This window comes from Tiliqua scincoides, chromosome 11 (assembly GCF_035046505.1).
Source record: "Tiliqua scincoides isolate rTilSci1 chromosome 11, rTilSci1.hap2, whole genome shotgun sequence".
Classification (NCBI taxonomy): Eukaryota; Metazoa; Chordata; class Lepidosauria; order Squamata; family Scincidae; genus Tiliqua; species Tiliqua scincoides.
This window is the reverse complement of record NC_089831.1, coordinates 21,825,713-21,847,432: the sequence shown is the minus strand read 5'-3', so window position 1 is coordinate 21,847,432 and position 21,720 is coordinate 21,825,713. Positions and strand designations below refer to the sequence as shown.

At 44.8% G+C, this 21,720-nt stretch overlaps 1 protein-coding gene across 3 annotated transcripts in view; it reads left to right on the top strand.

Annotated features, from left to right (window-relative positions):
* GRAMD1B (GRAM domain containing 1B) overlaps nucleotides 1–21,720 on the top strand; it is an 81,251-nt gene that overhangs the window by 42,697 nt on the left and 16,834 nt on the right. For 2 of the 3 annotated variants that reach the window (XM_066639359.1, XM_066639361.1), the window contains exons 3-10: nucleotides 3,287–3,307; nucleotides 6,238–6,261; nucleotides 14,033–14,117; nucleotides 17,101–17,204; nucleotides 17,346–17,441; nucleotides 18,395–18,475; nucleotides 20,404–20,519; nucleotides 21,376–21,535. In XM_066639359.1, coding sequence (XP_066495456.1) covers nucleotides 3,287–3,307; nucleotides 6,238–6,261; nucleotides 14,033–14,117; nucleotides 17,101–17,204; nucleotides 17,346–17,441; nucleotides 18,395–18,475; nucleotides 20,404–20,519; nucleotides 21,376–21,535 — 687 coding nt within the window. Of the gene's footprint in view, nucleotides 1–3,286; nucleotides 3,308–6,237; nucleotides 6,262–11,130; nucleotides 11,789–14,032; nucleotides 14,118–17,100; nucleotides 17,205–17,345; nucleotides 17,442–18,394; nucleotides 18,476–20,403; nucleotides 20,520–21,375; nucleotides 21,536–21,720 lie in introns of those variants that run through there. The other variant, XM_066639360.1, reaches the window with a different exon arrangement.

Sequence of the window (21,720 nt, the reverse complement as noted above, 5' to 3'; positions counted from 1 at the left end):
CTCTGTTTCCTCTTTCTGTTGTTGCATTGGCTGACAGCTACCTTGCCAGCTCAGAGAGCTGGTTGCTTGGGACCTTTAGAGCACAGTTACTGAACCATGTATTAATTCTTCCTCCTGCTTACCCGACTCTTTCCATGTCAGAAAATTGCTCCTGCTCTGATTAGACGAAACTGAAAGCAACCAAAGTAGCGATCACAGCTGTATTTGGAACCACGATATCAATAGCAAATGTGAGGGGCTTGCTGTGGATCCAGCTGTACTGTATCTGGTACAGCAGGAAGTGAACATTTGGAGCACATTGTCCAGGGGCAAAGTGAGTTTGATGGGAGCCATGCTGACTTTAGCACATGTGGACTTCTGTCCACATAGGTCAAGACCCAGCAGAGCTCTTAAGAGTGTCCACAGTCAGCAAGATAACCAGCATGATCTATCTGGGGCCTAGTTACACAGTTCTGATGCTTGAGGATGTTTATGTTTTAGGGGTAGAGTCAATGTGGTTGTCCTGAATTGGCAAGTTTTGTCCACATGGAAAAGGGATGCCAGCATGTGAAGCATGTTCTCTCTTCACTTCTAAAGTGCTTCACTTGGCCTGTCTGGTTTGTCAACTTGGTGGGGATTAATTTGAGTTGGCAATGTGGACAGTATGGATGTGAAAGCTGTGATGTTATGGGAAGCAAATATGACCCTTGTTTGTTGAGATCATTAGAGAACTCCGCGCACCCCCATCTAGAGATGATGAACTCCATATCATGCCAGCACAGGGTTCTTCTTAGGGGGGATTTATTTGCAAAGTACGTCGAGCCTCATTTTCAAGGATTGATACCATGACCCATGCTAACTGGGTAAAGAGGTGCTTGTTATTTTGTGTTTAAGTTGTGTCAGAGGTCCCCAAACCGGGCGCCCTGGGGAGTAGCGATGAGTCTCTAAGAGTGTCTCAAGCCACGGGCTGGCTGAGCTACTTGGCAGTGCGACTGCAGCAGATCATGGAGTGGGGGTGGTGGTTTACGGCAATGTTTAGGGTGTTTTTCCAGGCGCAAACTTGGAAGTAAGTGCTGATGCAGTCAGCATGTCACTGTCAACAGCGAAATGCTGACTTCACCAGCACTTGCTTCTGAGTTCGGCAACCAGCAGCTACAGGAGCAGGGCGTAACCGGTCCAGTAAGTTTGGCAAGCGTAAGTGGTGGTTCTGTTACAGGTATCAGGGTTAGAGTAGCTGTCCCTCTTTATCCCGGCATGCCATCCCTTCCAGGGGCTTCTTTGTTGGTGTCTCTCCTGTCTTTGTGAATCTCTTGTTGATGAGCGGTGTATAAACATTGTTAACAAACTATCACATCATCGTCATTATGAGATGAGAGGTGGCACAGGAGCTCTTGATCTTGCCAAGGTCACCTGCTTGCTAAAGACTCTTTTATGCTCCTTGGAAGGCTAAAGCAAGATCACGGAGGAATCTTCCCTGGACAGCTAATCATACAGCAAACTAACAGGCCATTTGCCACAGTCCTGGCCAAGGAGCAGCTGACCCTTTGCTCACAGTATGTTCATTAATGTGGACAAAGGCACCTGGGCAGGGAAAACCGCCATTGAGAGGTATAGAATTGTGCGCAATGCCAGTGGTAGCAAGTCCCCAGTGCCAGTGTATCTTTGTGGCCTGCTTGGCTGTAGTCCCTCTGTCTGTCCGTCTTGTATCTAACCCTCGTCTAGCCCCCGTCTCTATTCCCTATGTATCTTTTACTTTCTCTTTTGTTTTAATTCTAATGTTTCATGGTTTTCTTTTTCTAGTATGACCGATTAAACCTGATCAAAGTAAGAATGTGACTCTCACTTGTTTTCTTTGATACCAAACTGCTGCTTCCCAGCTCCTCCTTTAGCCTGTTACCTTTTCACTCCTCCTTAAAGGGGGAAGAATGATGCACTTCTAATGTAAAGCAAGGGACTGGAATCGGTTGGAAATCTCGTACCGGGTGGGTGGGTAGGTTCTCCTGGCCTCAGTGCCAGAGGAATGTTTGTCAGGTGTGTCCAAGTGCATTCACAGGGAGCACCCAGTTCCTAAATCCTCTTAGTTTTGCTGTCTTCCTCCACACTTGTTCCACTGATGTTGCTGCCATTCCCCGGACCCAGAGGCAGCTGTTGGCTTTCCTTTTGGGAAGCCGCTTATCCCATTTCAGTTGGCCATTTCTGTATCTGATTTGCATCTCAGTCACTTGGCCACAACTCTGCACCAGCTGATCATACCCACCACGATAGCATTTTATTTCCAGTACCTTTCCTTGTAATTCATAACATCGAACATTGTCCTTGTCAATGCTGCTGAATTCTTCCAGTTTTCAATGTGTCCCTCTTGCTGTTGCTTGGGGCCGAATGATGTTAACTATGGCTTGAGTTATATAGATGTGCACTCTGGAGTCTGAAGACACCATCTTTCATCATCTTGTGTCCTTGTCTAATTTGGCAGTTGTGGGGCCTGATCATCACCCAACCCCATCTAGGTGCAGCTTCACACTTAGCAACTGATTATGCCAATTGGGACCTGTGTAGTTGTATTTCTTGCCAGCAACTACATTGCCCAAATAACCTGCAAATCAGTCTAGTAGGTATTTCTGTGCAGAACAGAACAGCTTAGGAACATTACCTAGACATAACTCAGTAAAAGAATTAAGAGCTTAAAACGTGCTTGTGAAGCTAGTGAAAGTGCAGCCATGAAGAAGCATGGTCGTGACTGTCTCTCTTTGTTCAGGGACAGCTGATCTAGTGATTAGAGTCTCCTGGTGCATTCTGAGGTTCATATATGTGTATACTGTTTGTGCTCTTTTATGGAAGAAACTCATCTCCTTATTTGGCCCCTAAGCACTGAACAGGGTTAAAATGCGCAGCCTTGCACAAAGAGTCTGTTGGAGCACATTCAGGCTGGAGCAGTTTTCCTAGGTCTGCTGATGCCACTAGACTGGGTTTTTTCTTTATGCCACACACAAGTAGGGATGGCTTTGCTCTGTTCCTCTGCATGGTGGTTGGAATGTACCACAACTAAATGGCTATTTTGTGACCCATTTCTGGTACAATTTGGCCTTCTTGGTTTAAGTACTTAAAATTCCATCCTAGATCTCTTTGAACTCCATTTTTGTCTCTCCCCTTATCCTCTGATTTTAGTGGCAGTTACCAAACTATGTCATAACACTTCCAAAATCTCTCTCCTTCATTACCCTTTCTTTCTGTAGTGCTAGAGCCTCTATACTAACTAATTATTCTTTCTTTATCTCTCTCTCTTTTTTTTTTTAATTTGTCCTTACAGAAAAGCCAGAGTTGGTACAATGTAAGTATTTCAGTTTCCTTTATCCCTCAATGCATGCATGGAGGAGGGGAGGGAGGAAGAGGTGGGCTGAGTGAAATGAGATCTTGCATTGGGTGTCTAAATTTGGAAATGAAATGGGCAGGTTTTGGAACCAGCGAGAGTCTTGGCTTGTTAAAGAACGGTTTCATAGCAAATAAACAAGCTGTGAGATTGGCTCAGTTAAGACATGGCTTTCTGTCTGCCCATAAACTGAACTGCCTGCAAATCCTGCATTGTGGCTTCTTTTGGATCCTACAAAGAGGTCGATTTTCTGTAGCCAGAGTCAATAGGAGGGCAGAATGCAGGCTAGTATAGTTTTGGCTGGAAAGCAACTCTCCTTTCTGTAGCACTTGTAACACGCCCCACTCCATTCCTACTGGAATTTTCTGTCTCACGTGTGCGAGTGGCAGCATTTGCTTTGCACAACACACTTGACCTTCACACCCGTTTTGTGGCCTTCCTCAGAGTGAGAAGGTGTTCTGTCTCCCACCCTTCTTTTGAACAGTGTATGACGGTGCCCCAGAGTGCTTCATTTAAATCAGCAGTGCTAAATATATTTGCCCCTTGGTAACCCTATCCCCTGTGTCCTTCCTGGAAAAAGGACCCTCCAGCCTCCCTCTTAGTGTATCTGGAGAGTTTGCACCTATAATTGGCCAAGGCTCCCTTTTGGGTTTCCTTGTGTTCTGTGCACTCCTCAGTGGTCTTGCTAGATGGCAGACGTGGGACAGATTAGCTAAACGCTCCATAGGAAGGCTTTGCCTATTCAGAGCTTTGCCTGCCTTCACAGGGAGCTGGTCCATGCTCCTGGGAGCTGAGAAGGGGGAATTATTTTCTGTATGCATGTATGCTCAGCTACTTACACTTTCCACAGTCATCTCCTTTTGCCATAGTGGGGGACCAGGAGTAAAAACTTGCTCCTTTCATACCTTGCATCAGAGAAGCATGCCATTTCACCTTCTCTTTTATGTCCTTGGTTCACTTTACTTTGGTTCCTTCCTACTCAGTATAACCAGGTGCTAATAAAGAAAAATAAGTCAGGAGTCTCTGTGAGACCAGGCAACTGCTTGGGTCTTATTTAGTGTTTCAGTACTGTTTTTTTAAAAACCCTGTTTGTTCTACTCCTCCACCCCCACCTCTGCAGAGGCCAGGCAGTATTGGCACAGGAAGGAAAGCCATGCAAGAATGACTGAGATCCACAGCCAGGGTAGTGGCGCATATTGGTCAGTGCTGTTTCCACTGCCAGAACAGTGCTCTGAACTCTCTGGAACAGAGACTGCCTGAAGTTGAAGCAGACTACTGGACTCAGATGTCATATTTGCAAAATATCTGTCTGACTGTGATTGTGTTTGGAGTCCTGGAAATTGCCCTCAGATGTATGAATGAATTGCTTTTCTTAATTATAAGCAAAAGGAACAAAGCAGTTTTCTACAAAACTTCTTGACCTAGAGAAGTTCAGGATCATGGTTCCAGTGGCTGAGCCAGGGGGACAGTGTCACTCAGTGGTACTCTCAGACTCTACTCACTTGTCTGCTCTTGGAGGGGAAATGTGCAGGTTGTAGCTTCCCCAACAGAAGCCGCTGCAGGAGAACTGCTTTAGTATGGAGTTTTGCTTTACCTGACAGTCAAGGCAGCGGAACCTGTTTAAGCACAGCAGCCCACGCTAGTGTTACAAAGCAAATGTCTCTAGCATACCAGTGTTGCCTCTTTCACAGAAAAGAGGTAGGATCACCCTTTTTCCCACCTTGAGCAATTTGGCCGCTGTAAGGGTTAGCCTCTCTGGTTGCTTGCATTCTGCCACAGGATGGCAACAGAAGAGAAATCACAGAACACAGCAAGAACCATTAACATGGGCTCTCTCAGGGCAGGCAGTGGGCCTCAAATGCTGCGGCTGATCTTGGTTACTGTTTCTTCCTTGATCAGGCACCAAGCATTGCTCCACACAGCCCCACATCTCTCATGGGCAAATGAATAAGCAGACTTTGGGCGTGCGCGCGCACGCATGTGTGTGTGTGTGTGGAGTAAGGGCTGCCAGGATCACTCTTGGGCATGTAAGGGCTGCCAGGATCACTCATCACATGTCTGGCGTGGGAAGCACATATACAACTCAGGGGAAACCTGTTGTAATGCTTCTGTAAGCTATCCATCCCCGGTCCACTGGTGGAGTGCAGGGTAACCCCTAATCCACAAAAATAAAGAGGGTGGTGCATTGGTCTCGTTTGCATCACTTATTCTAATTATTGACTTTCAGCTTTCAAATCTTAACTTTTTAAGCACCAAAGTCTAGGCTGTACATTAAGATTACATGAAAACACAAATGGAAGCTTTTGGGTTCTCCTATCTAATGACAGAACCTCTTGCAGACTCTACTGCAATTGGGATCCGCTCCAGGTTGGTCAGAGACCAAGACCATCTTTGCCTAGGGGGAAGGGGAAGCCATTTTTGGAAGGTGATGGCAAACCTGGATAGAAGGTGACAGCCACAAGCCACATGGGAAACTGAGGAGCAGCCAGGCTGAAGGCATAGTCAACAGACTCTGGGGCCTTGTCCAGCATGCCTTAGGGTGACTTCTTGGCAGGGCAGGGGCAAGCAGCTGAAAAACTCTGCATCAGATTTGGTAATCCACATGATGTTATGCAGGAAGAACTCATGACCAGGAACCAATCTAATATCTTGTTTGAGAAAATGATCTGGGGAAAGAGCGAGAACAGAGTTACTGAGGAAATAAGACAAATGTGTGGGGTGTTTTCTGGCTAAAACCCAGGGTGGCATTTCTTGTTCCTGGGCTGCTTTTGTTGGCTGCCTTGCTGCATGGCAATTCTTGTTCATGGCTCATGTGTGCATGCATGTGTGTTACTTTGGCATGTCCTCTTTATTTTATTCTGATCTCTCGTTTATCCTCCGTGTATTTTCAGCATGAAAGACAACACATCCGGAGAGTAAGCCTGGTTTATGAACTTCTGGGGTTCTTTGGTTCTAGCCCTTTGCACCAAGTGAAAACAGCAGTGCTGAAATAGGACTGGGTCTCCGCTAAGAAGGAGGTTTTCAAATTCAGCTATTTACAACTTCACTGGCTCTTGCTGGTTTGCCCTGCGATATGTTCCTCTACTGGGTTTCCTGATGTTGAGCGCCGCAATACTTGTAAAACTGTGCAGGAGTGGAGAAAAGTTTGTCACTCTCCCAAAAGCCTTTGGAGTTGTGTACCTCCGCCTCTTCAAGGAAGGGTGTGTGAATAGTTGTGTGCAACCCCTGTGCCTCCAAGTGGGTGCAATTAATCTCTAATAATGCTCAACCTTCCAGCTTTTTGTTGGTGGCAGCTGGCCAGACAACAGGTGTACTTCAGTCCTATTTCTGCAGGTTTTCATTGATCTTCTTGTTTCTGCCCAGGCTCCTGTGCTCATAGCAGCCTTCCTTTAACCCCTCCCCCTTAATTCTGTGTTGCTTTTGCTTGTCTAATGCACAGAGGTTGCGCTTCCCCCACCTTTTATTTTTCATCCCCCTTGTTTTTCTTCTTTTTCCATGGTGATAGCAAGCCTCACCTGCGTGCACTGATCTGTAGAACACCAAATATCTGTCCAAGAATTAGTTGCTTAGCTTCTCAGTGCTTTTGGTACAGGTAAGGGCTAATGCACAGCAAGGGGACTCCCACCTCCCATGTCGCACTTGCCATGGTTCATGCGGCATTGTGACGGATGCCGTCTTTGCCTGCCACAATGGAATAGAGAGCACTGCTAGTAGGATTATAACTCCAAAGGGTGTCAAGCAGACTATGGGTCAGGAAGACCAGACGGAAACTGTGCTTCACACCCAGTGGTGCTTGCTCTTCGTGATGGGAAATGTGGATTCATGCGCAACAAGCAGTGTTTGAGCCATGTGATGCTTTCCGGTCCTCCTAAATCTTCTGTTCTTGACCAGTACAAAAGCTGAACAGGTAAAAGAAGTTACTGTTGTGTGTGTGTGTGTGGGGGGGGGTCTCTTTAAGTACATTTGGGGAGAGACCTTGGAAGGGTTCAAAAGAAAGTATTGGATGTATTCAAAACATAATACAAAATAGTAAATTTTTAAAAAAGTAAATACACATAAAATACATGATTTAAAAAATTAAAACCACCAGCACAAAAACAACCAGCAGCAGCACCTCTCCTCCTTCGATATAAGAATACAAGAACAAGGGTATAAAATTCAGAGTGATAGTAAAATATAGCCATCATAAACCAACAGAACACCCAGTACCAAAATGACCAAAATAAAACCAGAAGGCTATGTCTACCCCCCCACCCATGAGCCTTTGGCTGTGAAGTTCCAATCAGTGAGATCAAATGCTGACAGAGAACCTGCTCCTCCCCAGCAGATACTACAAGTGGACGGAATGTTCCCAATAATGGCTCAAAAGGCACAGGCGAGAGAGAGGCTGCTTTGCTCTGCTGAGCCAGGAAGAGCCGTGTGCTCTCAGCTTCTGGTGCCATCTCTCTTGGAAGAAGCAGGCCTTGACTTTGCTTTAGCGAGGTCTGGAGAGTGTGCTGAAGCATCCTAAGTACCTGTCCCTGTAGGCATTTGGCGCTTGAGCGCTCAAAGCGGTTCAGGTACGTAGTCTCAGAAATCCTTACAACCAGTCTTGCGAGGTAGGTCAGGGTAATTTCCTCTGCGTTCAGGGAAGGGCGATTGGCCTAAAGCAGCATTTTATCTGGATCAGGATTTGCATGGGGAACTTCCCCCCCCTTGTACACTGTGCTCCGTATGTTTTTGTGTTACAAAGAGCCCCAGTCTTAGACGGCTCTGGAAGCACCTGCCCGAAACGAGCAGCAGAAAAATTGAGCTCGGATCTGCATTGCCTGAGCCGCAGGCACCCGTGTGTCGATGTAGACTAGTTACTGCTTACTGAGCGGCAAGGGGAGAGACCCTCTGCTTAGTAACAGAGTACTTGTTTTGCATGCAGGTTTGGCTTTCAGTATCCCTGCATAGGCCTGGAGGTCCCCTGCCTGAAGCACTGGGGAGCTGCCACCAGCCATGCGGGTGGGGAAAATGTTTCTGAGCTAGGTGGCCTAACAGCCACTTCCTTGATTTGAGAGTGCAGATAGATTGCGTTTTAAGTTAACACTGGAAGAGTTTAATGCCGTGGTGTAATCTGAGCAAAGCAACCTGTCTGGTCTTCTGTTTGTTGTCCTCCAACTAAAAACAGAACAAAACCTGGTTTCCCGCGCACAGTTCCCTGAACCGGGAATTCCACTAGCTCAAAAATGTTGTCTGCCACAAACTCACTAGGTGGCCTTAGGCATGCCCTCATTCTCCTTATCTCAGTTCCAACCCCAGCTCCTCTTTCCCTCCGTGTAGGGACAACAAGTAGTGACTGGCCTTCGAGAGGTTTTGTAAGATTACTAAAGTGATGTTCAACTTAAGGCGATTTTGATCACCCACAGTAATGCTGTTCATCACTCTGCGTCTCGAGTCCTTTTGAGACTGGAATGAAGCTGTCCGAAACTGGCTGTACGAACTTAAAAAAAAAAATCTGCTCATAAAGTCCTTGAATCCAAATGGAGTACTTGTGTCTGTTGTTTGTTTGTTTGTACTGTGTGGACCCCGTCAGCCCTTGCCTGTATTAGAAGGCCTCTCAGGTTTGGTGTTTCTCCCCCCCCCCCTAAAGTCAGCTTGAATTTCCTGTCCAAAGATTTTATAAACACACACAGAGCAGCAATTGGCCTTTTTCTTGTGAAAACCACCTCATGCCCCCCTCTCTTCCTGTGCCATTCTGTCCTGGCTCCCTATGTTTGTGGAAGAGTTAATGTTTACCTTTCCGCCTCCGCTTCTCTGTGTGTTGCTCCTTTTCCTTCAGAGAATGTGGGTGGGTGTACAGAGATAGAAGGAAACATCTTCCTGATCTTTATCCAAGAGGTTTCTCATCATCCTTCAGTAGAGAGGAGGGGCACTCCAGAAAGCTCGCACAGAAAAGGCACTTAAACATGCTTGCCTGCCCATGCTTTATATGTTCCATGTGGCCCCCATTGCCTTGGAAAAGAACTCACACATGCAAATTTTTGCACACCAGTAATCATTCCAAGAGGGCAAAACTGCTGCATGTGTGTGGATTGACACATGGGGGCCTAATCACATTTTAAATGTGCTGTTTTTGTAGCAAGCATTCTTTTAGAGTCCCACCAGGCAGGGGCAAAAGCACTTGGGGGTGATTCAGAGTAAAGAAAGGGTTAATTTCCCTTCCCCTCTCTTTCTCCCCTCTAAATTCCCATCTCCCAAAGCTATTTTCCTTTTTTGAAAATGGCAGTGAGATTCTGTTTCTTGGTCTCTGTGAGTATAACGTGGGGTGTGCATGAGAGCCACGGGTACAGAAGAGACTGCATGTGTGATCTTTGCATGGGCACATTGGGATGGAGGATCTTCTCTTGTCATTGAAATGACTGGAGATAAGAAACCCAGATTTTCATCTAACTTTCCACCATTGGTACTGCTCATTGGTGGATTTATTTTATCATTAGGTTGTTGAATAAAGTTGAAATGAACATCCCAGTCCTGGCAGGGTTCAACTGAGTAGATGTGTGGCTAGACCAAACAAGCGCACAAAAGTGGGATTTAAACTTCTGAATAAACTCTAAGAAGAAAAGTATGATTTATAAATTGGCATCTTGCCATCCCTGCAGTGCTGTGAATGAACAACATTGAATGATGAAGAACGTATGATTTCTATTAAATTTCAGGAGTAGCAACAAAACCTTGCTAGTTATGTTCCATGAATTTCTTGAAATTCCTGATTGATTTGTTAACTTGAAAAACAGTAGAGGATTTCCTTTGCTATATTCTGAGTATTGTTGGTGGCTGCCATCAAGAGGTGTTCATGCCCAACCTCCCTTTAGCAATTCAGTTTTACAGAAATTATCTGACTGGGGTATCTTGGTTTCCTTTGCAACAGACAAATGTTGCCCTTCCTCTTCAGCCCTATGGGAATATTTTTTTTCTGAATGTGGTTCCCCTAGTTTCACATGCCATGGGAGGAAAATAATGTTACATCTTGCACTTAGGAGCCCCCCCACCCCGGTTCCATATCACCTGCCTGGCTTGGGCCAGTAACCGGCTATTTACGTGTGCTTTCTCTCTCCTTATTCCCCTCTCCGTTTTGCATGCTCTTCATTTTGCATAGCCCTTATCCTAGTCTGTATTATTGGGTGCATTTTGTCCCATTTACCAACTGCTTAAGAAGAGGCAGATAATGTGGTAACAGAACAGCAGATAATTGAGAGGTGTACATACAAAGACTCAGCAAAGTTCCAAAGCCCCATGATGAGATGGGGCATCCCGGACAATGGGACTCCACTTTTCTTGTACACATGACCCTTCTGGTATCTGGAATGTTTCCTAGAAGAAGCCCTTGTTTGTCTGATCACAGCCAAATAATGTGATCTGGGTTTTTTTTTTTTTTTTTTTTTTTGGTGACTAATCATCTCTATGCTCTGCAAATTGGCCTCTCTCTATCTTCTTTTCCCCACCCCTCAACACAAACTCTGTCCAGCAACTTCAGATTACAGGAAACATCTGCTGGGAGGGAGGGCCGAGGCTAGGTTACTTCAGGGCATTGGCCAGCAGAGCAGCCCAGAATCTGAATCTTAAGCACGTGCAAATCATTTTGGTATCTTTTCCCCACTCCCTCCTTCCACGATAAAAATTAACGAGCAAAGCTGCCTCTCTGAGAAGGAGGAGAAAGAAGAGGGTCCGGAGCAGACATCAGAGTGTGTTTTTGAAGTTGCTGTGCCTTGCATACTGGGGGGGTGGGTGGGTGAGGGAAGCTGTAACCGGACAGTTAAATTCTCCAGACTCTGGAGGTGGCTACCAAACCTGAAGCTCTTCATGTGTGTGGCTGTCGGCTCTAAAAAACCGAGGTGCTGAGAGTTTCGTGTTCTCTCGGAGACTTGGTTACTGCTGCCTCGTGACAACCCCGGAATATTGGGGCAGGGTCTAGGAATTGAAACGCAACCCCGTCTGAGCGTCCTGGAGATTACGCCTCTGTGTGCAAGACTGCTGTTTTTAGACCTGCCGTGAACAGCATTGTTGAGATTCCTTCAGCTGGAGGCACCTCTGCAGAGGCCCGGTACAACATGAGGGCGAGACTCGACGCTAGCAAATAGCCTTTTCTGAATAAACTTATTTCTTCTAGAGTGCCTCAGGATGGGGGTTGCTCTTTATCCCTGCTCCCCTGTATAGATCTACTTGCTTTTGGAGAAGGATTTTTGTGTGCTTTTTTTAAAGTCCATGTGCTGCAGGAGCAGAGAAAGGAAAGTGTTCAAGTTAGAGGGGGAACACTGATGTGATCCTCTGACTCTCACAATGGATTCTCTATTGGAATGTGGAGTGGTCTGGAGTTTTCTCCTGGATCTAGAAGTCAAGAAGCTGTTGTGGCCCCTGGAGCGGCTGCGCAATTTGTCCGAAGATTGTGACAGCCCAGGATGGGAAGAAATTCCAGCTGTGAGTGCCTTTCAGCCAAGCCGCATGTCTCTCAAGCTATCTTCCCGCTCTTGCTTGCATTTCGTTGACATACAGAAGCTTTTGTCAAATTTGAGCTTTTTAAAGTTAGTATTTTGGGGGAAACTCTTATCCCAAGGAATTTCAAACACCAAGAAGGTTAGCACCGCCCATCACTCTCGGATGTACCTCCTGCTTCACAAAATCAAACTGAGGGCAGCAGACCAGTCCCGTCATCCCCCTGGGGTGTGTTAAGATTTGGGGCTGGCTTCCTCTCCCTGGTCTGCCTAGAATAAGTCGCCGCCAAGTTTTGTTGAAATTTATTAGGAGTTTAAAGCCCCTTTTAAAACTTTGCTTGCTTGTAAATGGATAGCATGTATTTCTGTCAAAGCTGCAATGAGTTATAAAGAGTAGGGTTGTTATTAACGATGACTTAAAGGCAGAAGGTGATGCGATAAGATCCATAAGATGGCCCTGCTTGGAAGTGAAATGGAGAGCGAGTACTCTTGCCTGTGTAGCTTCCCTGGCACTTGGGAGGAACAATGTTCCTTATTGCATCCTGAGGCACCTGGCTGTTTGACACAAAGGAAGGCAGCATCACCTTCTTAAATACAGGTGGGATAAAGGCTTATTGAGGAAAAGCGTATTTCTGACCCATCTTCTCTGACTAAACTTTACTGTTCAGTATCAAATGTGCAGCTTGGCCTGAAGGAGGAAGATCTGGTTATTTTGAAGCCTGTTCCTATACAATGCATGAGAAGCATACCTGAGGTCTCCACTCCTTGGAGATTTCTTAAAGATGCTTAATAGTTTCAGCTCAGAGCAGAACTCATTGGTGCTTATCAATGCAGCCAAACAGAAGAGCTGTGGTATACTTTTGAAATATTTTGCAGATCTACTGGGTATAGGAGTCGTGCCCAGGAACTGTTTTTTTGTTCATCATTCCCAACTCTAAAATATGGTGGGAGACAGTCAGTATGCAAAACCCATGACTGGCTTCTTTCAAATCCACTGTAGATTTTGAAGAAATAAGTTATTGTTGGGGAAATCATTCAGACAGCGGATCATGATGGCTCTTTCTGTTTTGAGGACAAAAGTTAATTGATTCACACTTGTATGTTTTTCTGGTTGAATCAGAACTGGCTTGGGTGACCCTAGGGCATTAAAATTGTTGCGCTAAAAGTGATCTTTCATGTCCCACCAGTACCCATTCTGCTGGACTGAAATACTAGTTCTGCCAGCCCAGCCTAGCACTCAGCACCTCTTTCAGTGTGTGTTCCTGGCTGTCATTTTTAATGCGTCCATTTTTTTCCAGAACATGCCAAGAGATAAGTTACTGCGGCTTGAGTATTTGTTGTTTTCTTGGAAGTTTTCAAGTTGGTCGTCTCCTACAGAAAGAGACAACATCAAAACCAACAGTGCCTCCTGGGGTTGTAATAATGCCCCATCACATTATTGGGGGTTGCCAGCAAATTCTTACTAAAGGATAATCCTTCTATTTTAGAATCCCTCAACTCCATGGAATGTTATAGAACATGTGCCAGAATCCTACACAGTGGCATTTTTACACACACACACACACACACACACACACACACACACACTGCTGAATCTATTGTCTATACAAATGCTGCCCAATATTGAATCTAGAATCTGATGTGAAAGAACTTGGATTCCTGAAAACTTTATATGTAGATCTTTTTTTTTTTTTTTTTAAGAAATGTAAATTCCTAATCCACATGGCGAAAGTTTAATAATGGAGAAATTATACAATGCAGAGCAAGCATAGAGTGGAACCACCATCCCAGACACCTCTGCCTCATGTTTCCCTGTCTCTTCTATTCACAACTCTCCTCCTTCCTTGCCCCTCTACCAGCTTAGTCCTTCTCAGAAAGATTCTAAGCTTGATCAAAACATGGTGGTCTAGGTAAATATGATGAAACTGGTATCTTGAGGCTCTTGATGCAGATGGCACCCTGGGACCTCTGCTGTGATCTAGACAAAGAAATGGCCTGTCGCTCATACTCTGCTGACAAACCAAATTATTTCCCTTGAATCTTTTGCTCTTAACCATCAGTGCTTACTAATCCAGCCTCCCCTTCTATAGCATCTGTAGTGGGATAATCTCTCATGCTTCCCCCCCTACAAACGATTAAACTGTCTTCCTATAGTGTTCCCTTCCTAGGTCTCTCTGTGTCCCTTGTTAGCCCTTTTTTCTCTCTGATAGAAACTTTGTGCTGTTCACAGGTGCTGAGTCCAACCTACAAGCAGCGGAATGAAGACTTCAGGAAACTCTTCAAACAGCTTCCTGACACAGAGCGCCTCATAGTTGGTAAGGCCTCCTTTAACATCTTCCCCGATCCTGGGAGAGCAAAGGGTTTCCCCGCATTGGGAGTGCCAGCCTTCCTGGCTCAGGATGCAGAAAGTGTGACCTTTTGCAAAACTAGGGAAATGGTTCAGAATTGTCCTCCACACTGGGGTGACCCTGTTCACCAAGACTGTACTCATTGACTCTGCCTTAAAGACACAACCCTGCCTTCTCAAATGCTAGGAAGGGCCAAATTAGTTCATCCAATTGGCTGTCTCAAAAAGCTGGGCCAACTTCGCAGTACGATTTTCTTGACTTGATTTCAGTTGTACCTTTATGTCTTAAATTTCTTGCATTTTGTTAGAACCTTTGATGTTTATGATGGCAAAGAAAGAAAGGAAAAAAAAAACATTAAATATTGATAATTCCTGCTGGTACATATGAAATGTCTGTATAGGGGAATTATTTCTTGTTTATTGAGGATCAGAGCAGTCATAATGGAAGAATGTGTCTTCTATTTGTTAGAATTTCCATTCAGAAGTGGTGATTGTCGGTATAGAAAAGACTATTGTGCTAATATCTTAGACTCTTATTCTGAGATGAAGGAACAAGAAAGAAACATTAAAGTTGAATCTGTTTTGTTTTTCCCTTGCACTCAAAATAGATTTTTCCATGCCATTGACATACGGATCCCTTCTTTTCTTCTCTTCACTGTATTTTGTTCAGTTGTTGCTCTTTTTGATCTGGACAGAGAAGGTGTTTTCAGTTCTTCTAAGGAGCAATGCTTAGGAAGTCCTTCCATTGTCTCCATAGAACCCAGGAAGGGTGCAGCAGACTAGAATGAAAAATCACACTAGATGTCCCTGTTTTTCAAAAGAGGATTAGGTTTCATGAAGAGGAGAGAGGCCTTTTGGAAAAAAAGTGTATGCTACTTCCAGATATGGGAATACATTTCAAATAGAGGATTGTTTCCGCTCTGAAACACAACTCGGTGCAAACAAAAGTAGATTTTTAAAAAAAATGTTCTAAAACTCTTGGGTGGAAACACAATATTTTAAAAACACCAAAAGAGGTATTTGATTCCTAAAGCCACACCTTTTTGATTGAGGTCAGGCTTTGTTCTGCCAGAACCTATTTCTCCAACCATCCAACTATTTAAGGAATTGATTTTGACAGATCTTGAAGAGTTGGAACAACATGAGCAGGGGTTTAAAAGGGTATTTTATACTGGGGTGGACTTAATGATAACAACAACAATAATTTTTAAGGGAGCTAGCTAAGGTGGGGCTTTAGTGATTGTGGAAAGACAAGATTATGAGCAGAGGGAGGGCAGCAGTGGAGTATAACTAATGCCCCCTAAGCAAAGACACAATAAAATGCATTTAGTTTGAAATTAGAGCAACTCTCAAAGCAGAAAAAGCAGAGGGATGTGTAATGAATACTGGATGACAGTTTTTGAATAAAGGCATAGCATGGGTGCCAGTATTTTTTGCAGAGTTTATGTAAAGCAGTGTACATAGAACTTCAGTTTAAAGCCAGTTTTTTTCACCCTCCAATAAAATAGCAAAGGGACAAGATAGGATCAGAACCATGATGGAGAAAAACTAATGGGGAAAAAGTTCTAATCCCCAATTGCCCCCCACCATAGTGGCACCCCCTTGCTATTTATAGAAAGTCCCACAGGAAAACATTATGTATTCTGGATAATGTCTACTTTGACCCTCTGATTCATAAGCATAATTCCCCGCCCGCCCCCCCCAAACCAGGGAGTAGAGAGAGACTATTGCATAGAGGCAGTCTCTGAAACCTTTGCGATATGGGATGGCAGTGTGGAGGAGTCGAATCCTTTCCAAGTTCAGGGCAGCTCTAGAGATGTTAATATTAGGTTTAAAATGACCCAGGAAACTCTATTTCAGGATCTTTTTTAATATATGAAAAACAGAAAAGAAGCAGATGGACTACCATCACGGGACTGATAAGGTCTGAAGCACAGTTAGCAGCGACACTGGGAAAGTTTTACACTTGGGAGGTTGTCTTCATGATCATAGGTGTAGAATTCACTCCCCACAGAGCTGAGCCTGTTGTCTTGGCAAGTTTTCGACGGAGCCTGAAGTGTCTCTTGTTCCAATTGACTTTCATTCATTTTAAAAAAAATGACTTCACTGAGTTGGTTTTGGAGCTGATCCATTGTGTGTGTGTGTGTGTGTGTGTTTAAATTTTTGTAGTTTTGATATTGTATTTTATTTTTATATTTTATAACTACACTGTAATGTTCCGTGTTGTTGGAGCCCTGTTTTTATGGGGAAAAGGCAGGATATCGATATTCTGAATAAGGACTCTTCTGCCCGCACTGTATAAAACCATAATTCTGCCCTGCAATCCGTTCATATGTGTCAGGAAGAATTATGCCAGTATTTCTGATTTTAATTTTGAAGCAAAAATGACAAGGAACAACTTGCTCAGCCCCTGAAAGGGAGGTAAGGAGAGAGCAAGAAGATTTTTTAAGAGTTGGATCCGTTTGTTTTGTAGTTTCCTGCCCGTTCTTTTGTGAACATTTTGTTGAAAGTGTGCCCCTCTTTCTATCCCCCTCCTCTCCACCCCACCAGTCTGGTTTAGTTGTAACTTCAGGCAGTTCCTCATTTTTCATGCCCCTCAGGAGAGTCCCTAAAGAACGTCCCATTTTGAGAAGACAGGTAGGGGTAGCACAGGTGGGTCACTGATTAACAGGTAGCAAAATGTCCATTAGTATTGAGAAATGGTCTTTGAAATTGTGGCATACTTTCTAGATGATTTTAGGGAACATCACAGAATGTCTGTATTCCAGTCTGTTTGTGTTTGATTTGTAGGCATTTATTCCCAGTGCTTTCCTGTTTTCCCCCTTTATTTTTCTGTTGTCAACATATTTAGACTGTAAGCCTGGTGGGAGGGCCGTGCTTTATTTTATACCACATACAGAGCTTAGTTTTTGTTTTTTTTTTATTGTTGATGGCATCTTCTTCTCCCCCAGATTACTCCTGTGCACTTCAAAGAGACATTCTCCTGCAGGGCCGACTCTACCTCTCTGAAAACTGGATATGCTTCTACAGCAACATTTTCCGATGGGAAACTCTGGTGAGTGCCATTTCCTTGCTCTACCAGCCTTTTGTATCACGGCCCCATTTTGGGACTGTTCTGGAAAAGTTTCATTTGATTCACTAATGCTTCGCCCTTTTTAACATCCCCTTAAATGTTCTGGCACACCTCTGACCGTAGTTGACAGTCCGTTTGAAGGACATCTGCTCCATGACCAAGGAGAAAACTGCACGGCTCATTCCCAACGCTATCCAAGTTTGCACTGACACTGAAAAGGTATGTGTCCCAGAATCTTCTGTTCTTGGCCCATCTGCAAGTGCTGAGTGTAGAGGTCTCCCCTGCAGGAGAGGTGACCACTTGCGACAGTCTGAGTTGGGCACAGGAATGGACTGCTAGGGTAGAGGGAACCTGTTCATTCACACGCCCCGTTCAGAAAGTGTGTATGAAAAGGAGGTCAGTTTGTCTGATGGGTCAAAGATACGTCAAAGACCGGAGCCACTGCCTTGTATACAGTAAGCTGAGGTTTGAGAGAAGTTTTCCTTTCCATGATTCATACATGCACACAGTTTTTATTTTGTCCTCTTTTGAATCAGACTGATTTTTAAAGCAATATGAAACCTGGCAAACATGGGGATGTGCTGTTCACAGAACCGCACCAAACACGTACCCTCTGTTACCCTAATTCACCTATAGGGAGCTACACTTTTGCTAAGTGGTACGACTCTGAAACTAAGATCAAGGTTTTTGTACCTGCCCTGTCCCCCCTCTTCCAATTGTATTCCCTGCTCCATCTTTTGGACTTGTCCTTGGGGTAAGGATGCATCTCATTCACTGATGAAATTCTGTAAAGCACCAAGGCTTGACCAGTGCTGTTTATATGAAGAGTAATCATGAAGAGGTAGTTCATAGAACAGAGAATGGATGACCTTTTGTGTTAAGGCTGGTGTATTGTGCACCAGGAGTTAAATGCATGACACAGCTGGAGAAAATGGTGTTTGAACCGGCTCAGAGGCAAAAACGCATGCAAGGGTATGAGACAGACAGATAAGGTGTTGTATAAGTACGTAGCTTACCAAGTATAAGATGCGAAAGCTGTGCATATGCGCTACTTACTTTGTGGTCAAGCTTCCCAATTTGCCATGTAACCTGCCCATAAAATAGCCAGCTGCAGTCCTCTTCCTCCCTGTCAGCATTCTCTGACACAATCTTTAAATCTCTGCTCTTCACAGCACTTTTTCACTTCCTTCGGTGCCCGAGACAGGACATACATGATGATGTTCAGGCTCTGGCAGAACGCCCTCCTTGACAAGGTATGTAGATGCGAGGTGTTCTCATAAAGATGTACATTTATTTATCTAGACTCGCAGCCATCCCTATCCTGAGAACTCAGGGCAGGTAAAACAAAAGCTTCATTACGTATGTGCCTTGGCCTTTCTCCAGAGTCCTCAAGGTGGCCTATGCGAGGATTATCCCATTTTTAGTCCATAACAACCTTACCTGTGACATAAGTTTAGGCCGCAAGTAGCTCAATGGCACCCAGCAAGCTTCATGGCTGAGTGCCAGTTTGAGGGTTTGAGTGCCAGTATCCTGGGGTCAGGCCATGCAGTCACCACTGCACTCCGCTGGCTCTCAGCATCACAGTGGACAGTGCACGCTGTCAAGGCTTGGGAGAAATTAATCCTTTCCCAGAAGGAGGTACTGGATTTTATTTTTGAAAAAAAAATGAGGAGTGGTTGTTCTCTTTAAAGCAATCTGGCTTTTACTGTCCTCATGAATAGAAGCCACAAGTTCCTTGCACCCGATTCTAATGGCAGTCAGAAATGCTGGGGCCACTTCTGGATGTTGCAATGTTCACATGTCTGGCTCTGCTAATCCCAGCCACCCCTTTGGCTTGGATTTCAAGACTGTCTTTCTCTTTTCCATCCTCCTCCTCCTCTAGGGCTAATGGCATATTTGACCCTTTTGGCATTATTTTTGGGAGTCCAGTCCTTTGCAAGAATGAAAGCCTTGTACCCAGTAGAAGGCCTCAGTGTGGATACCGGGGACTGTGTCCTGCTTCAGATCTTTCTCTAAAGTCTCATTTGCTTTTTTAAAAAAAAATTTTAAAAAAGTGAATGATGGGGTCATTGAGGATGCTTCTTGCATTTCTCAACATGGGAATAAGTGCTGCTCTGTAGCTTCCACACACATGTAATCATGGCATAATAATAATTCTGGTATTTATATACTGCTTTCCTGGTCATCTGATTACTCCTCTGACTTTTTTCAAGGCGGTTTACATAGGCAGGCATATCTAAATCCCTCAAGGGGATTTTTACAATCATAGACAGTTCTCTCTTTCAAGAACCACACAACATTTCAGGTGGATCTTCCCGGTCTGATCTCACTTCTGGCCTCCAGTGCCTCCAGCGCAGGCTGACAAGCAGCTCCTTCATCTCTCACATGAAGGGCAGCCAAGGCACTTCTTCGCTCACACCAAAGAGCAGGTAGAATAACTCAGCTCAGCTTGTCAGCTGCTTCAAGGTCTTGCTATTCACGGAGCTGCCAGTGGCCTCAAACTGCAACCTTCAAATGTTATCTTCGGGCTAACGGAGGCTCTACCCTCTAGACTAGACCTCCTGCCCTCCTCCTATCATAAGCATAATAAGATGCTTACATGACAGTGTGTACAATATTTTGGGAGCGCTTGTAGTTGCAAATCGTATGGCACATATCTGGTACAAGTGTACCTTTACAGTGCAGTGCTATGCATGTTTACTCAGAAGGAAGCTCCGTTATGTACAGTGGCATTTACTCCTAGGAAAGTGTGTATAGGATTGCAGTTTTTCTACTTTACCTTTAAGCCTTCTTTTCTTGTCAGTAGTAAAGCATTAGAAAGGTTTGGAGCCAGAATCATTTTGTTTAGTGCCTTACAGCCCAATCCTATGCCTGTCTACTCAGAAGTAAGTCCCATTATAGCCAATGAGGTTTACTCCCAGGAAAGTGTGGATAAGATTGTAGCCTTAGGGCCCAATCCTATCCAATGTTCCTGCACCGGAGCAGCCGCAATGCAGCCCCAAGATAAGGAAACAAAAGTTCCCATTCCTTAAGGAGGCTGTATGATTGCCTCCACACCACAAGATGCAGTGCATGCCCCATTGGCACAACTGCACTGGCACTGGAAAATTGGATAGGATTGGGCCGTTAGTTGTCGGTGTCCTGCTATTGTGGGAGACACCAGTTCTCTTTCTCTCCCCAGCCCCTGTGTCCGAAGGAGCTATGGCACTTTGTACATCAATGTTACGGTAATGAACTAGGCCTGACTAGTGATGATGAAGACTACGTGCCTCCTGACGATGATTTCAACACGATGGGGTAAGCTAATTGCCTGAAAAAAGAGCAAAGTCTTCAGTAAACAAGGGTCGTATATCTGTTCTGCCTCAGGTAGTGGGCCAGGAATGCAGGGTCAAGTCACTGAGTTGGGCCAAACCAGCATTTCAGGCTTGTGCAGTGCAGTACAGAATTGTGTCTCCTGGCATGAATATGCATGCTCTTTAAAGTACTGTATGCTGGTGGTCCATACAGTAGATTCTTCCTATGGGCAGCCACCTCACAACTTCTCCTGGTAGAAGCCACCTCTGAATGCTGATCAACCATAATTATGGCCAGTGTTCCCTGTAAAAATTACAGGAACTGCATGGCGCCCTCGCTTTGCTGCTCAGGAGCAGCTTGGAGCACTTGGCAATGATGTCATTGTCATCAGCAAGTTCCAGAGTGAAGGAAGCCGCTGCACAGCTTAGAGGGAACAGTTACTAACCACAAAGTACTGGACTAAACCATCTTCCTGTTGCCCTTAGCTGTTGCTGGGTCCCAGCTTCCTGCCCCTGCCTGTGGGGAAATGGCCATAACCCTGTGCAGGTGTCTCACTGAATCAGCAAAAAGAGGTTCTGCCCATTGCGCCCCCCCTCGCCCGCCCACATCTCAATCTGGATTGTGTTGCTCTGGAATTTTAAGACTGGCAGTGTCTTAAGCCTGTTTTAGGACAGGTGGGAGTGATTGGTAGAAATGCAAAACAAGATCCCATCACTGAAGCAGCCCGAGAGTATCCTTGACACTATCTCCTCTCCATTGTAGGATGGGATATTCTCATTTCAAGATCTTCACCCTGCTGTGCTTAGTTCTTGTGTGAGTTGGGTTGACCAAAGTCACTAGGATTCTGTTTGGTCTTTAGATACTGTGAAGAGATAGCGGTGGAAGAAAATGAGGTGAATGATAGCTCCTCCAAAAGCAGCATGGAAGCCAAACCTGAGGCAAGCCCTCAGCTCCCCAAGAAGTCTGTTACCAACAGCAGCACATTGACGCCCACAGGAAGCAATGAAGCTCCAGTCCCAGTAGGTGTTTCCTCCTGGTTTTTTTCTATGATCCAACCATAGTACAAATGTGATAACTTATTCACCATTGTGATGGAAATATGCCCAAAATTGGATCTAGACTTTCAATTTTGCTTTTAGCCATTACACTTTTAGATTTTTGACTCCATAAATGTGCAAAATACTAATTGTCAAAGAAAATCTTA